At 44.4% G+C, this 16,829-nt stretch overlaps 1 protein-coding gene across 5 annotated transcripts in view; it reads left to right on the top strand.

Annotated features, from left to right (window-relative positions):
* Nucleotides 1–16,829, top strand: part of LOC139264358 (F-actin-uncapping protein LRRC16A-like) — a 554,868-nt gene that overhangs the window by 228,205 nt on the left and 309,834 nt on the right. For all 5 annotated transcript variants that reach the window (XM_070880668.1, XM_070880667.1, XM_070880669.1 and 2 more), the window contains 4 exons: nt 1,512–1,582; nt 3,564–3,637; nt 10,626–10,701; nt 15,437–15,525. In XM_070880668.1, coding sequence (XP_070736769.1) covers nt 1,512–1,582; nt 3,564–3,637; nt 10,626–10,701; nt 15,437–15,525 — 310 coding nt within the window. The remainder of the gene's footprint in view (nt 1–1,511; nt 1,583–3,563; nt 3,638–10,625; nt 10,702–15,436; nt 15,526–16,829) is intronic.

Raw genomic sequence — 16,829 nt, 5'->3', positions numbered from 1 at the left:
TTTAATTATGCATGGCACAACGCAGGTGTTTTTCAGTACTTGGTGCTCTATGTATACAAGCAGATTAACAAGTATAGCCCGAAGGGAATCTGATTCCATCCCCTGGGTTTACCGTAGTGGAAGGGCCTTAAACTGTGGCTCTTCCCCATCGTGTCTTTGCGGCGACTGCACCAATCTTTAGTACATCCCTCAGCATGTACTCCTGGACCTTGGATTGCGCCAGTCTGCAAAACTCGGTCATGGATATCTCCTTGCTCTGGAAGATCAGCAAGTTTCAGGAAGACCAAAGTACGTTTTTCACCGAGTTGATGGCTCTCCAGCAGCAGATGATGTCTGTCTTGGTGTGCGTCCCTGGGAACAATCCGCAGAGCACAGAGTCCTGTGTTACGGAGCTGCTTGGGATAAACCTTGGCAGCAATCACTGGATCTCCTTCCAGACCTGCCTTGCAAAGGGGCAATCCCGAAGGAGATGGATGACAGTCTCGTCCGCACCACAGCCGACTCGGGAGCAGAGTGCCGTGTCTCTGAAATCCCGGCTGTGCATGAAGGATCTGACGGGTAGGACCCTTCTCACCGCCAACCAAGCTACGTCTTGGTGCTTGTGTGAAAGTTCTGGCGATGAGGCATTCTGCCAAATGAGTTCGACAGTCTGCTCAGGGAACCGTCCGACAGGATCCATCATCTCCTTCTTTCGTAGGGCATCCAAGACCTTGCTTGCCGACCACTGCTTTATGGCCTTGTGGTCAGAGGTGTTTTTCTTGAAAAACTTTTCCACGAAGGACAGGTGGTGAGGCATGGTCCAACTGGCTGGAGCGTTCCACGGCAGTCTGGCCAGACCAATCTTTCGTAACATCGGGGACAGATAGAATCTCAGCACGTACTGACACTTTGTGTTTGCGTACGAAGGGTCTATGCACAGCTTGATGCAGCTGCACATAAAGGTGGCCATCAGGATGAAGGCCACATTCAGAACGTCCGGCCACGTTCTGTATGTATGCCCATCCCAAACTAAGGCACAAGGCAGTCTGTGCTCTGTACTGGGTGCGACTAGTACTGAACATACACACAAGTGAGAAGAGTTTTATTCGTAACAATACTTAAGTGATGTAGCTATCCTTGTATTAAACCAGTAGGAAGATTTACTGATAGCTGTGCAGTTGACTGGTTTCAACCACGCCAGCAGGTGGCTGAATTTGAGTTAACATCAGGATGATGAGTAACGATTCTTACCAGGCTTGTTTTTGCTGGTGCAGGTTATTCTACCATATCTTTATATTGGTTGATGTGAATTTTGATACAGATTACACATATGAATATGAATACATACAAACTATCACAATATAAGCAGCTTCGTCGTGCATGCATACAAAGCCAGGATTTTCTTCACCTAGTTAGTCTTGACGTTATTGCCTCTAACTAGATTAATCCTTCCTGCATTTTGTATCTAATTTGCACAGAAATTAGAATGTTGTACAGTTTTCTTGTCACATTTGAAACCTTTTTGATTCTAGGTGGTTTCTCTCAGATGTATGCATGTGTTTGTGACTGGCTTGGATTACCGTATAGGGAGGAAGTACAATGGGTAAGAACTCTCAACAAAATGCTTCAAAGGCTGCAATAACATTTTTGGAGGAGACAAGTTTTGTGAAGCAGCAGTTTCATTTGTAGTTTGAGATTTTGCAGCTAACAAGTAAGATAAATTATTTTTTGAGGATGTAACCAGTCAAGTGGATAAGGGCGAACCAGTGGATGTGGTGTATTTGGACTTTCAAAAGGCTTTTGACAAGGTCCCACACAAGAGATTAGTATGCAAGATTAAGGCACATGGGATTGGGGGTACTGTATTGATGTGGATAGAGAACTGGTTGGCAGACAGGAAGCAAAAAATGGGAATAAACGGGTCCTTTTCAGAATGGCAGGCAGTGACTAGTAGGGTACCACAAGGTTCAGTACTGGGACCCCAGCTATTTACAATATATATTAATGATTTAGAGGAAGGAATTGAATGTAATATCTCTAAGTTTGCAGATGACACTAAGCTGGGTGGCAGTGTGATCTGTGAGGAGGGTGCTAAGAGACTGCAGGATGACTTGGACAATTTAGATGAGTGGGAAAATGCATGGCAGATGCAGTATAATGTGGATAAGTGTGAGGTTATCCACTTCGGTGGCAAAAACAAGAAGGCATATTATTATCTGAATGGTGACAGATTAGGAAAAGTGGAGGTGCAACGAGATCTGGGTGTCATGGTACATCAGTCATTGAAAGTTGGCATGCAGGTACAGCAGGCGGTGAAGAAGGCAAATGCTATGTTGGCCTTCATAGCGAGAGGATTTGAGTATAGGAGCAGGGAGGTCTTGCTGCAGTAGTACAGGGCCTTGATGAGACCACACCTTGAGTATTGTGTGCAGTTTTGGTCTCCTAATCTGAGGAAGGACATTCTTGCTATTGAGGGAGTGCAGCGAAGGTTCACCAGACTGATTCCCGGGATGGCAGGACTGACATATGAAGAAAGACTGGATCGATTAGGCTTATATTCACTGGAGTTCAGAAGAATGAGAGGGGACCTCATAGAAACGTTTAAAATTCTGACGGGTTTAGACAGGTTAGATGCAGGAAGAATGTTCCCAATGTTGGGGAAGTCCAGAACCAGGGGTCACAGTCGAAGGATAAGGGGTAAGCCATTTAGGACCGAGATGAGGAGAAACTTCTTCACCCAGAGAGTGGTGAACCTGTGGAATTCTCTACCACAGAAAGTAGTTGAGGCCAATTCACTAAATATATTCAAAAGGGAGTTAGATGAAGTCCTTACTACTCGGGGGATCAAGGGGTATGGCGAGAAAGCAGGAAGGGGGTACTGAAGTGCATGTTCAGCCATGAACTCATTGAATGGCGGTGCAGGCTAGAGGGGCTGAATGGCCTACTCCTGCACATATTTTCTATGTTTCTATGTTTCTATATTCACTGGAATTTAGAAAAATGAGAGGGGATCTCATAGAAGCATATAAAATTCTGACAGGATTGGACAGGTTAAATGCAGGAAGAATGTTCCCGATGTTGGGGAAGTCCAGAACCACGGGTCACAGTCTAAGGATAAGGAGTAAACCATATAGGACCAAGATGAGGAGAAACTTTTTCACCCAGAGAATTGTGAACCTGTGGAATTCTCTACCACAGAAAGTTGTTGAGTCCAGTTCGTTGGATATATTCAAAAGGGAGTTAGATGTGGCCCTTACGGCTAAAGGGATCAGGGGGTATGGAGTGAAGGCAGGAGTGGGGTACTGAAGTTGCATGATCAGGCATGATCATATTGATGGTGGTGCAGGCTCGAAGGGCCGAATGGCCTGCTCCTGCACCTATTTTCTATGTTTCTATGTTTCTATTCCTCAGCATTTGTATTCAGTTGTGTTATGAAATGACTAACAAAATCAGAATTAAGTCCTAAACTCAAAATAACTTCCTTGGATTTTGTTTTAATGGTAGTTTAAAGTAATTTTCAGCTAGTTACAAACTAAATTACAAATCTAGTGTCCCTCTAACTGAAATTATTTGTACTTTCAAAGGACGTGGATACAATTTACCTTACACAAGATACCAGAGAACTGAACTTGCAGGACTTCAGCCACCTTGACCACAGGTAATTTGAGTCTTTGTATTGACACAATTGTTCTGTTCACTTAACTTTTCGGATTTATTCTCAAAGGTCCGTTGAAGCCTTGTGTAAAGCTATTAACCAAAGTTGCTGTAACTGGCAGGCCATCAGTTTGGCAGTGTGGATTGCCAGTTTATTTTGATGCACACATGAACAAAATGGTTCCAAAAATGGGGCAAATTATTTATTCAGAAGTTAGTGTTTATTTGTTAATTGATAGGTTTGTATCATGGATTTTGTTTTGAAAGAAATCATTTAAGTGCACAGGCATTTTCAAAATGAACGGAGTTCGAAAAAGCTGTTTCTTGTAATGCGGTTGTGATGAAAACATTTTGCGTCTACTTTTGTGACAGCATTGAATAAGCTGTTGAGATACAAATACAGTGAAGCCAGGTTGAAGTTTGTATTTGACTGGGTTGTGCATTTACCTCATGGGCAATTGAAATCAATGGATGCTGCTTCAGTGAATGCATTTGGAATGTTGTCAAAGTGTTTGCTTTTGTAGCCAAAAGAGTTTGCAAATATTAATAACCTACAGAATTGCATAAGGCTTCTCTGTAAGATTATTTTTAGTAAGGCACCTCTTTGTGCCCGCTGAACCACACGCCTTACTATCAGTGGCCGATCAGGCGGGAAAGTGTTTTTTTACCCAGCAGGTCGGGACCTCACTGTGAACCCGCCACCATGCGCCTTTACCAAATGTTGGGGTAGAAATTCACTCCCGCCGAAAACCGGCGCACCTACCGTTTTCAAAGTGTTTTTACCATCGCGTCAGATGAGGTGGACTCTTCATCGATTTTCAGCTCTTGGGCAATTTTTTTGGAGCAGATCGGAAGTTGGTCATAATGGGGGCGGAAATGCGGCGGTAAGTACTCTAGAGGGGCAGAAGTTGGGGTGGAACGGAGTCAGCGGCGGAACGGTGCTGACATCAGTGCCCATGTGCATCACCATGTTGCTCCCCTCATTTAAAGGGGAGGGAACCAGCGATTATTTAGCTTCGGTCCACTGGGCCCCTAGGGAGAGTTTCGGCCAGACCAGCGGCCTGGCCCCCAAGAGGGGTGCCAGGCTGCCTGTTGGTGGTCCAATTGTCCGGCCGATCGGGCAGTCGGCGACAAAAAAAAATATGGCGGCTGTGGCAGTGCGCCCTCTCCTTGAAGAGCCGCCGCGCTGCCGTTGGTGACAGAGTAAAAGGAAGGTGCATAGACAGAAAAAGCTGTCGGGGGCACCGTGTGGCGGATCTCTGATTTTTACAGCTAAATTTCGCAGGGGGTGCGGGGGATTGGCGGTGTGCCCTTTGAATTACGCACTTTGGATGGTCGGCAGTAGCAAGGTGGAAGTGGGACCGCCAGAAAAATCCCCGAGGTGAATTTCGATCGTGGCGGCCATTGTAGCAGAAATCGGCGGGCGCTCGACTCCGCCGCCTGGCTGCTGCTTTCAGGCGGTAAGTGGCCTTTTTGGAAAGCTGAACTTCGGCCTCGTCGGGTCTGTTAGCGCTGAGCAGACCCGACACGCAGCGGCGGGGGAGGCAATTAAAATCATTCGTGGCTTGTTTACAGCCACTTAACAAAGCTTTTTTTCCCCCAGCTTTTTGAATTTGACCAATTTCCCTCTGTGCCTAGAACACATGTGTGAAGCTGAGGTTGGATGTCAGTAGCCATTGAATCAACTGATGAGTTGACAGCTTCAAATGTCAAGTCAAAGCTCCCAGCTGATTGCGAAATGTTTCCTTAACCACTAGCTTCTCTAAACTGCATTTGCACTACAGATTCAGGATGCAGCAAGTCTGAATCTGATTCAGAATGTTGACCTCATTACCTCTCCCACCATTGACAGATCACTTCTGTCATTTCTACTTCACTTGCCATCTATTCCATCAGCATGGGTGCCCTTGAAACTTTCTCACCTTGGTCCTCAGAATGCCACCACAATCAGCCTCAACACCAGCATCACCAGGCACACCAGCAGCACCAACAACAACACCAGCCTTTTACGCAATCAACTGATGCTTCACAGGACACAGGGCATCAGCACCTGACCACATTGTTGCCCGTGAGGGCCAGAAATGGCCTCACCATGGCCAGATTTACATTACCTGATGCTGCCACATGATGCGGCAGGTTGGCACTACCCCACACCAACATCATAAAGCATCTCTACAATGCCCAAGCCATTCCTTTCACGCTCATCAGCATTGCGGAAGGTGCCGTTTTGTCTCACCATTCACTGCAATTCACGAAGCCACTTCCAAAGGTGCACAGAAGTCTGTCCAAGAAGTTGCTTTGATTGCACGAGGATGAGTGTGAGGGGTAGCTAGTGAGATGGGGATGTGATAATGTTGATAGAGAGGATGGGTGGAGGTGCAAGGTAAGTTGATGTGAGTAAGGAAGTGCAGGAGTAGGGTCGGGAAGGCAGATTGATGGGGATGTCATGAGAGGCATAGCAGAATGAGGTTCAGTGTGGCTTTGTACTAACGTTTCAAGATGTACTGAGATCATTGAAGTGTTTGCGGCACTGCACCCAGGTCCTCCTGACCACATCCTCTGCTTGTACCCTCCTCTGCAATGTGCAACCAAGCTGTGTTGATCTCCTGGGGAGGTCTTTTCCGCCCATGGGAAGGGAAGGGGACCTCCTGTCTGCCTTGACTCCTTCCATAAGCAGATGGACGGAGTCATGGGAGAGTCTGGGTGATTGTCAGTGTTTGCAGCACCTCAACGCTGTAGAACACTGACAGCACAAATGTCAAAAGAAAGCCGTCCATCATCCCTTTAAGGAAACCTGCTGATGACGCATCATCAAATGATGTCCCAAGACCCACTTCCTCTAATTGGCTGGGAAGTGCGCTGGTCGGGCTTAACAATCCTAATCAGGGGAAAATCATTTCAGAGGCCGGGATAGAGACAGTAGCGGGGTCGGGACTCGCCACCGACGTTGCCCGCCACGGACCCGCCGAGGTTTGTAAAATCCAGCCCATTGTCTCTTCTGATTAGAAGCAGTGTGCTTCTAATGTTGAATGTATAGTAACTGGTGTTACATCTACCAGCGCACTCCACTCTCTAGCAATTTATATACTTCATTCAGTGAATCATGATCTTGTTTTGATGTCAAGTCCAAAAAACTCGGATTTACTCTACACGAGCATTTTGAACTCTGGTTGAAAATAGAGCTCTAAGGCCCCGGTATTGGTGGCCTTGCTGCTGACTGCCACCGAGTTTTGCTGCTGGTCTTCCCTCTTTGCCATTTTACACTTGGGCTGGAGCGAGCGGGAGGGGAGTACCGCCGGGAATTGCCCGCTAACGTCCTCTGGCATAAGTGGCCTCCCGCCCGCTGAACTGCCAGATTGGTGCTGGCGGGAGTTGGCGCCAGCAGGGGGAAGGACCGCTGTGTGAAGGCTGTTCTAACCCCGACGGTAAGTACGAAGAACGAAAAAAAAGATTAGTGAACATATTTAAAAACATTTTTTTGCAGCGACTTACCTGGATGGGGTCCCCTGAAGGTGTTGCGTTTTTTTTTGCTATTATTTTTATTTGCAGGTCTTCCACCCTCCCTCGGCCCGACTCCATCTTCGGCAGCATTTGGGCGGCAAGCGCATTTGCCGCCGAGATTGAGAGCTCCCATCCGCTGCCGCCCAGATTGACGGCGTAAACCGTTGTTTGGCCGGCGGGCGGTACTGCCACCTCATTTAGAGGAATCTTACAGGCAAAGTACCGCCCAGTCTCTCGGTGGTCCTTTGGGGGGCACTTGGGTGGGCCTTTGCTTTGACCGAGTTCGGACCCTAAATGGTTAAAAGGAGCCAGTGAGTTATGTGCTAGGTGTTGAACATTATCCAGTTATTGTACATTTAACAACATGCAGCCTGCTTCTAATGAAAGTGATACTCGGGTACATTTTAGACATGTGGGCTTTTGGACATGCCTATAGAGTTTGAAGGTTGCACCGATTCGGTCAATCAAGTTTGTTGTGTGCTTTTCCAGTGGCTTTAAAATAGGTTTTAACATTGTGCACACCCCAGTTTATTATAATCTCCAGCATATTGTTCGATTTATTTTGTAGCGCAGGCTGATCTGATAACAGTTTTTCTGCTCATGTGAAATTGAAATTGTATTTTAAGTTTGATTTAAATTGTTTTCCTGCAAAAGCCAAACTGACTAAAATTGTGTCCACCTCAAAAATTCATTGGTTTTAATGCAATTAAGCCTTAGATATAACAACAATAACTTTTATTTATACAACGCTTTTAACGCTGTAAAATGTCCCAAAGCGCTTCACAGGAGCGTTGTAAAACAAATATTAACCTGAGCCACATCAGGAGAAATTAAGGCAGATGAAGGAGCATCTTAAAGGAGGAAAGAGAGATAGAGAAATGGAGAGATTTAGGGAGGGAATTCCAGAGCTTCGGGCCTTGACAGTTGAAGGCACGGCTACTAATGGTTGAGTGATTAAAATCAGGGATGCTCAAGAGGCCAAATTAGATATCTTGGGGTGGTTTGTGGGACTGGAGGAGATTACAGAGATAGGAAGGGGCGAGGCCATGGGGGGATTTGAAAACAAGGATGAGAATTGTAAAATCGAGGCGTTGCTTAACCAGGAGCCAATGGAGATTAGCAAGCACGGGGTGATGGGTGAACAGGACTTGGTGCAAGTTCGGACACAGGTAGCTGAGATTTGGATGACCTCAAGTTTACATAGGGTAGAACGTGGAAGGCCAGCCAGGAGTGTGTTGGAATAGTCAAGTCTAGAGGTAACAAAGGCATGGACGAGGATTTCAGCAGCAAATGAGCTGAGGCGGGATGGAGTCGGGCGATAATGCGAAGTGGAAATAGACGGTCTTAGTTATGGCACGGATATGTGGTCGGAAGCTCATTTCCAATAAGGACACCAAGGTTGCGAACAGTCTGATTCAGCCTCAGACAGATGCTAGGGAGAGGGATGGAATTGGTGGCTAGGGAACGGAGTTTGTGGCATTGTGACATTGGGGCCGAAATTCAGCCTCCTGAAAATACCTCTTACCGCCAGAAAGCGGTGGTCGCGCGGCGGAGTAGAATTGCCACCAATTTGGAGTCGAATGGCAGCCACTCGCGATATTCTCCTCGGTGCTTTTTTCAGCGGACCCCACTTCCGCACCGCTGCTGCCAACCCCTCCTACGTGCGTCATCAAAGCGCGCACCACCGATCTCTCGCACCTCAAGCTAAATTCAGGGGGAAAAAATCTTCGAGCCACCAAGTGGTGCCCTCGACAGTTCTTTCTGTCGGTGCACTGTGTTTGCAGTGTGGGCAACATGGCTGTGCGACAGCCATTCAAGGGGAGGGCGCATGCCGTGGCCGGCATTTTATTTTTTTGTCAGCCGACTGCGAGGTCGGCCGGACTGTTATGCCCCCGGGTGTTGGCAGCCTGGCAAACCCTCTTGGGTGCCAGGCCACTGGCCCAGCCAAAACCCTACCTAGTGGCCCAGTGGTCCTAACTAAAATAATTGCAGAGCTCGCAGCAGCTCTCCCCTTTAAGTGAAGGGGAGAGACTTGGTGACACACCCGCGTCATGACATCACTGACAGCGGCGGAGACTCCGTCCCGCCTCTGCTTCCGCCCCTCTTGTGATCAATCTTCTGCTCTCCGCCCCACTTCTGCCCCCATTATGACTGACTTCCGGTCTGTTCGAAAAAAAAGACAGAGCTGAATTTCGCGCAGGAGACCACCTTATTGACTGAGGCGGTGAAAACACAACAAAAGTGGTGGGTGCGATCCGTTTCAGGCGGCAGTGAATTTTGGCCCCATTGGCTTCGGTTTCCCAATATTTCTGCTCATCCATTACTGGATGTCGGACAAGCAGTTTGACAATTTAGAGACAATGGAGGTGTTGAGGGAAGTGGTGGTGAGGTAGAGCTGGGTCTCGTTAAAGTACATGTAGAAACTGACTGTGTTTTTGGATGATGTTGCTGAGGGGCAGCATGTAGATGAGAGGTAGGAGGGGGCCAAGGATAGATCCTTGAGGGAGACTCGAGGTAATGATGCGGGAGTGTTACAGTTAAAATAGATGCAAAATAACTTCCTTTATAGTGGGTAACGGCATTACCTGATGTAGCACTAAACCATATGGACCAGAAGCTGCTCGGTCTGATTCCTGGTGTGTGCAGACATGGATCTCAGCCAAGGCAGAAATTTGGGCACTATAATTGGCCGCCATGCTGCTGGACTAGGAAGAGGGGAAAAAAATCAGTCCTGGACCCTGCAAATAATTATTATTCAGCGACCAAAACTGGAAAGCTTGTGTGGACGCTGGTTGAGAACAGAATTGAGCTCTGCTGTCGTAGTGAACACTTACTGTCTAGGCTCGCATACAAAAAATGGCTATTTGGTTGAACTGCAGGCTTCTGTCGAACCTGAACAAGGGTTCAGAGTCATGGAGAACAAAACACAACCCTGTAAATTATTCCTCATTACAGGGATGATATTTTTTCTCATTAACTATTTGCATAAGTTACCCTGAAGGAAAATTTCAGATTGTTGTATTGATCTAATTAATTTTTAAACCTTCAATTCTGCCCATAAAGTGATCTTTATTAAAATTAAAGTCTGTTTGGGTAAATTGGATAATCAAGGTGAGTGAAGTGAACCCAATAGGGAAAAAAAGTAAATTGCTGGCATGCCTTATTAAATGAGCTCAGATTTATTGATTTAAAAAAAATGTAGTTTAAGATAATGAGACTTGCATTTATATATAACTTTATCAAATTAAAAAACTCTCAACACATTGCAAAGTTAAGTGTTATGTAAACAAAAATCAAGTACTGCATGGGGGTAATCAGCAGCATGACTAATAGCTTGCAATGACATTGGTTGGATGCAGAGATAAATCCTTAAAATAGAGATCAACACTACTCATCCTGTGCATTAAATTTATTAGTTATCTTGTTTATAGTATAAATCAAAGAGGCAAATGTCACTGTCAAATAATCAAACTTCCTTCACATTTTATTAGAGACTTAATACCAATTGTTGCTGCGTTGGAGTACAACCAGTGGTTCACAAAGCTCTCCTCCAAGGATCTTAAACTGGTAAGTGAATACTGGACTCTGCAGTTGAGTAGAAGACAACAGCATGCTCTAAGTATTCTGGTTTGTTTCCATTAATTGCTGAGGTAACTATTCAGAGGTCTTGTATTTGACCCTTTGGCACTCAGAGGCGAGAGTGCTACCATGGAGCCACGGTGTTGGATGAGGTGTTAAACCCCTCAGGTGGACATAAAACATTTGGATAGTTCTCCTGGTGTCCTGGCCAACATTTATCTCTCAAACAAGATCACTTGAACAGATTATCTGGTCATTTATCTCATTGCTATTTGTGGGACCTTGCTCCCAATTATAAATTTGACAGAACTATTTCAATTCAATGTCTTTGATCTGAGTCATAGAAAACATTCCATGATTCATTTGTGAAAGCAGTAACACTTGGGGCTACAATGATCTCATGAGTTTCATGCTTGATGTGTTATCATTTCTACACATCGCTCTAAAAGCGTTCCTATGCCATCTGCTGGCTTCTTGTTATATCCAAAACATCCATAAACTTCAGTGATAAGTTTGTTGAACATTTGATCAAATAATAAAAGTGGCTTATTTCTAATTAGACTGTTAGTCTATCTCAATATTGGAGGAGTTGGAAGTTGTGACTGCTTACATTGATATGTCATAAACATGAACATATTTTTTAATACGATGGTTTTCATCTTGAGGTGCTCCCACTGGTGGGGCACATGGATTGTCCTGGAGTAGGATAATGTGATGCTTTTTTCTGCTGTGTCACCAGCAAATAATTTGGGAGAGAGCAGGAGTGAGAAACAAATTGGAGAGAGAAGCAAATGGAGGAGAGCAGAGGGAAACACAAGATGTGGAGAGGAGGAGTGGGGGAACATAAGAACATAAGAATTAGGAACAGGAGTAGGCCATCTAGCCCCTTGAGCCTGCTCCGCCATTCAACAAGATCATGGCTGATCTGGCCGTGGACTCAGCTCCACTTACCCGCCCGCTCCCCGTAACCCTTAATTCCCTTCTTGGTTAAAAATCTATCTATCTGTGATTTGAATACATTCAATGAGCTAGCCTCAACTGCTTCCTTGGGCAGAGAATTCCACAGATTCACAACCCTCTGGGAGAAGAAATTCCTTCTCAACTCAGTTTTAAATTGGCTCCCCCGTATTTTGAGGCTGTGCCCCCTAGTTCTAGTCTCCCCGACCAGTGGAAACAACCTCTCTGCCTCTATCTTGTCTATCCCTTTCATGATTTTAAATGTTTCTATAAGATCACCCCTCATCCTTCTGAATTCCAAGGAGTAAAGACCCAGTCTGCTCAATCTATCATCAGAAGGTAACCCCCTCATCTCCGGAATCAGCCTAGTGAATCGTCTCTGTACCCCCTCCAAAACTAGTATATCCTTCCTTAAGTAAGGTGACCAAAACTGCATGCAGTACTCCAGGTGCGGCCTCATTAATACCCTATACAGTTGCAGCAAGACCTCCCTGCTTTTGTACTCCATCCCCCTCGCAATGAAGATCAACATTCCATTCGCCTTCCTGATTACCGGCTGCACCTGCAAACTAACTTTTTGGGATTCATGCACAAGGACCCCCAGGTCCCTCTGCACCGCAGCATGTTGTAATTTCTCCCCATTCAAATAATATTCCCCTTTACTGTTTTTTTTTCCAAGGTGGATGACCTCACATTTTCCGACATTGTATTCCATCTGCCAAACCTTAACCCATTCGCTTAACCTATCTAAATCTCTTTGCAGCCTCTCTGTATCCTCTACACAACCCGCTTTCCCACTAATCTTTGTGTCATCTGCAAATTTTGTTATACTACATTCTGTCCCCTCTTCCAGGTCATCTATGTATATTGTAAACAGTTGTGGTCCCAGCACCGATCCCTGTGGCACACCACTAACCACCGATTTCCAACCCGAAAAGGACCCATTTATCCTGACTCTCTGCTTTCTGTTAGCCAGCCAATTCTCTATCCATGCTAATACATTTCCTCTGACTCCGCGTACCTTTATCTTATGCAGTAACCTTTTGTGTGGCACCTTATCGAATGCCTTTTGGAAATCTAAATACACCACATCCATCGGTACACCTCTATCCACCATGCTCGTTATATCAAAGAATTCCAGTAAATTAGTGAAACATGATTTCTCCTTCATGAATCCATGTTGTGTCTGCTTGATTGCACTATTCCTATCTTGATGTCCCGCTATTTCTTCCTTAATGATAGCTTCAAGCATTTTCCCCACTACAGATGTTAAACTAACCGGCCTATAGTTACCTGCCTTTTGTCTGCCCCCTTTTTTAAACAGAGGCGTTATATTAGCTGCTTTCCAATCCGCTGGTACCTCCCCAGAGTCCAGAGAATTTTGGTAGATTATAACGAATGCATCTGCTAGAACTTCCGCCATCTCTTTTAATACCCTGGGATGCATTTCATTCAGACCAGGGGACTTATTTACCTTGAGTCCCATTAGCCTATCCAGCACTACCCCCCTAGTGATAGTGATTATCTCAAGGTCCTCCCTTCCCACATTCCCGTGACCAGCAATTTTTGGCATGGTTTTTGTGTCTTCCACTATGAAGACCGAAGCAAAATAATTGTTTAAGGTCTCAGCCATTTCCACATTTCCCATTATTAAATCCCCCTTCTCATCTTCTAAGGGATCAACATTTACTTTAGTCACCCTTTTCCGTTTTATATATCGGTAAAAGCTTTTACTGTCTTTTTATGTTTTGCGCAAGTTTACTTTCGTAATCTATCTTTCCTTTCTTTATTGCTTTCTTCGTCATTCTTTGCAGTCGTTTAAAATTTTCCCAATCTTCTAGTTTCCCACTAACCTTGGCCACCTTATATGCATTGGTTTTTAGTTTGATACTCTCCCTTATTTCCTTGGTTATCCACGGCTGGTTATCCCTTCTCTTACCGCCCTTCTTTTTCACTGGAATATATTTTTGTTGAGCATTATGAAAGAGCTCCTTAAAAGTCCTCCACTGTTCCTCAATTGTGCCACCGTTTAGTCTGTGTTTCCAGTCTATTTTAGCCAACTCTGCCCTCATCCCACTGTAGTCCCCTTTGTTTAAGCATAGTATGCACGTTTGAGACACTACTTCCTCGCCCTCAATCTGTATTACAAATTCAACCATACTGTGATCACTCATTCCGAGAGGATCTTTTACTAGGAGATTGTTTATTATTCCTGTCTCATTACACAGGACCAGATCTAAGATAGCATGCTCCCTTGTAGGTTCTGTAACATACTGTTCTAAGAAACAATCCTGTATGCATTCTATGAATTCCTCCTCAAGGCTACCCCGTGCGATTTGATTTGACCAATCGATATGTAGGTTAAAATTCCCCATGATGACTGCTGTTCCTTTTTCACATGCTTCCATTATTCCCTTGATTATTGCCCGCCCCACCATGAAGTTATTATTTGGGGGCCTATAAACTACGCCCACCAGTGACTTTTTCCCCTTACTATCTCTAATCTCCACCCACAATGATTCAACATTTTGTTCATTAGAGCCAATATCGTCTCTCACAACTGCCCTGATATCATCCTTTATTAACAGAGCTACCCCACCTCCTTTCCCTTCTTGTCTATCTTTCTGAATTGTCAGATACCCTTGTATGTTTAATTCCCAGTCTTGGCCCCCCTGCAACCACGTTTCTGTAATGGCCACCAAATCATACCCATTTGTAATGATTTGTGCTGTCAACTCATTTACTTTATTTCGAAACAGGACAGGAGGGGGTAGAGAGAGAGAATAGCAACCTAAGCTTTACAAACATTCTTTGCAGATTTATTGGTGCCAGTATCACTAGCTAATAGGACTCAAGAAGTATGAGACTTTTCTGATGAGATCTGGCACAAAAAATGTGAAGTGATGGAGCCTTGATAGAAATATCTGAGAATTATTGCTTGAACAGATTTTAAAGCAAACTGAGAAATAATAAAGATTGATTACTAAATCAAGCTTCATTGCAGTATAGGGTAATTTTTTCATGGCGAGGCTCTTACGCAGAACCTTGTGCACAAGTTGGAGAATTTGAGTGCAGAGGTCAGCAAGCCTGATTCCTGACCCTTCTCCTCATTGATATAAATTTAGTCAAACTTGATCATTTTACTAACGTTTTTGAAATTACTGAGCTGCTCATGAGTAAATTTCCATATGACTGCTAATAAAATTACTCACGATAAATCTATTGGCACTTTAACTTGCTCAAGGAAGTGCTGATTTAGCATGGCTTGTGAAAATGAGACAGTAATCGCTGGAATACATAAATATTGGGGATAAAGGATTAAAGGAAACATGGACTGTTTATTTTTTATTTATATTTTTGCAATGCACTTTCCTCGATTTGTGCAGATTTGTTCCCCTGCCCATTGATTCCTTCTCTAGTTAACTGGATGGATTGAGCAGTGGGCTTTTCCATGACTGTCAATGCAATCATATGGTTAGACAATGGAAAGTGTGTCTTGCATCAATTGGCTGTTTCAACTTTTTGCATTCCTCTCTTGGGCCCAGAACTGTTGTACATTGCCCAACAATCCAGCTCAGAACTGGCAAATTCTTTCCAGTGTGGGAAATCAATGATAAATGTGATTTTCATTTTTAAGCTTGAATACAAGCTCTCAGTCCTTGGGGATTGATCATTTTCTACTGCTTTTGGGCCTGCTTTGGGGTTTCTTTGTCTTTATCTTTCTCTATTTTTAATGTTAGGCAGATTTCATTTTCTAATTCTTTAGTCCACAGATGTTTGTGAACAAATCCTACGAGTTGTTGGTAGATCCACACGTTTAGAAGAACTGGTGCTGGAAAATGGAGGGCTCCGGACGTAAGTACATTTGACTATTGAATATTTCAGCAGAGTACTATAGGTATAAACTCCTGAAATTGTATTCGAGAGTCTGATTTAGGAACTGCAAAACTCTTAAATGCAGCTTAAGCAAACATACAGCTTAAAGTTTTGATATTTTGTTTGCTGCCTTGTATATTTGAACAATTACAACGGCAACCCAATTTCTGCATTTAACTTTGGAGTAGTGCAATACTCATATTATGTATGTATCTCACTTTCTACCCTACATAAATTGGAGATGATCTAAAACTCGGCTGCCCTGTGCTCGCTGACCTAAATTGGCTTCCGGTTAAGTAATGCCTCGATTTCAAAATTCTTATCCTTATTTTCAAATCCCTCCATGGCCTCGCTCCTCCCTATCTCCGTAAACTCTTCCAGCCCCACAACCCTCCGAGATGTTTGCTCTCCTCTAATTCTGCCCTCCTGAGCATCCCTGATTACAATCGCTCAACCGTTGGTGGCCTTCTGTTGCCTAGGCCCCAAGCTCTGAAACTCCCTGCTGAAACCTCTCTGCCTCTCTACCTTTCTTTCCTCCTTCAAGATGCTCTTTAAAACATACCTCTTTGACCGAGCTTTTGGTCACCTGCGCTAATTTCTACTTATGCGGCTCGGTGTCAAATTTTTATCTCATAATACTCCTGTGAAGCATTTTGAAACGTTTCACTACGTTAAAGGTGCTATATAAATTCAAGTTCTTCATGTTGAAATTGTTGGTTATCTTATTCTGTTTGATACAGAGTCATGCACTCCCCAATTCTAGCACTGAGCTAAGCATGAAGTATTGTGGGACTAGACCATTTTCTCAGTGGGTTGCAATTGATATTTACCATGACATGAAAGAAAAGAACTGTTACTTGAATGGCAGTAATATTTCCATAAGTATACTTTTGATAAGTGCAGGACATCTGTTCACGATAGCATTGGTAGGAGTGACCACTGCACAGTCCTTGTGAAGACAAAGTCTCGTATTCACAGTAAAGGCACACTCCATCACATGGGGCTACCTGTAAATTAAATGGGACAAACTAAGGATAGTGTTGTGCATGCATGCTTGTTTACTGTGTGATGTCTGTAACACTGTTATGCCACACTGAATGTACCCTTATACTGTACACACCTTACCTGTACACCAGAGGGTGCTGCTGCTGGAGACCTAAGGGTTACCTGCACACGGCAGGTAACCCAGTATAAAAAGGAACTCACAGCTTGTTGTCCTCACTCAGGAGCTGCAAATAAAGGACTACAGGTCTACACAGTTTAAGTATCACATTCTGCCTCGT

This window comes from Pristiophorus japonicus, chromosome 5, assembly GCF_044704955.1.
Source record: "Pristiophorus japonicus isolate sPriJap1 chromosome 5, sPriJap1.hap1, whole genome shotgun sequence".
NCBI classification, from domain to species: domain Eukaryota; kingdom Metazoa; phylum Chordata; class Chondrichthyes; family Pristiophoridae; genus Pristiophorus; species Pristiophorus japonicus.
Note: the sequence above shows the minus strand (reverse complement) of the source record. Positions and strands in the feature narration are given on the sequence as shown.